Source organism: Ceratina calcarata, unplaced genomic scaffold, assembly GCF_001652005.2.
Source record: "Ceratina calcarata isolate Rehan_Ccalc_2016 unplaced genomic scaffold, ASM165200v1 scaffold444.2, whole genome shotgun sequence".
NCBI classification, from domain to species: domain Eukaryota; kingdom Metazoa; phylum Arthropoda; class Insecta; order Hymenoptera; family Apidae; genus Ceratina; species Ceratina calcarata.
The window spans coordinates 6,991-7,259 of NW_017168265.1; the positions used below are offsets into that span (position 1 = coordinate 6,991).

At 36.8% G+C, this 269-nt stretch overlaps 1 protein-coding gene across 1 annotated transcript in view; it reads left to right on the forward strand.

Moving 5' to 3' along the window:
* rnh1 (ribonuclease H1) overlaps positions 1–263 on the forward strand; it is a 7,247-nt gene extending 6,984 nt beyond the window's left edge. Inside the window, exon 6 of the mRNA XM_018028266.1 lies at positions 101–263. Coding sequence (XP_017883755.1) covers positions 101–181 — 81 coding nt within the window. The 3' untranslated portion in view covers positions 182–263. The remainder of the gene's footprint in view (positions 1–100) is intronic.
* Positions 264–269: the final 6 nt, after the last annotated feature.

Consider the following 269-nt stretch of genomic DNA (forward strand, 5'->3'; position numbering starts at 1 on the left):
AGTAAAGCGCTACGAGGCGCGGGCCGATATATCGGCTCTGGCACTAAAAGGGTTAATTAATTTATGTACATATACTACATATATGTACTGGATGTTTCAGAAACATGTCAACGGTCACGCTGGAATTCATGGCAATGAAATGGCTGACCAGTTGGCAAGAGCTGGTTCCTCAAAGTATTAAGTATGGATACATAAAGTGTTACTCAAGTCTTATTATATAATCATATCATATGAAACAGTATATTTTGTCGCTATTAATAAAAGTGTGT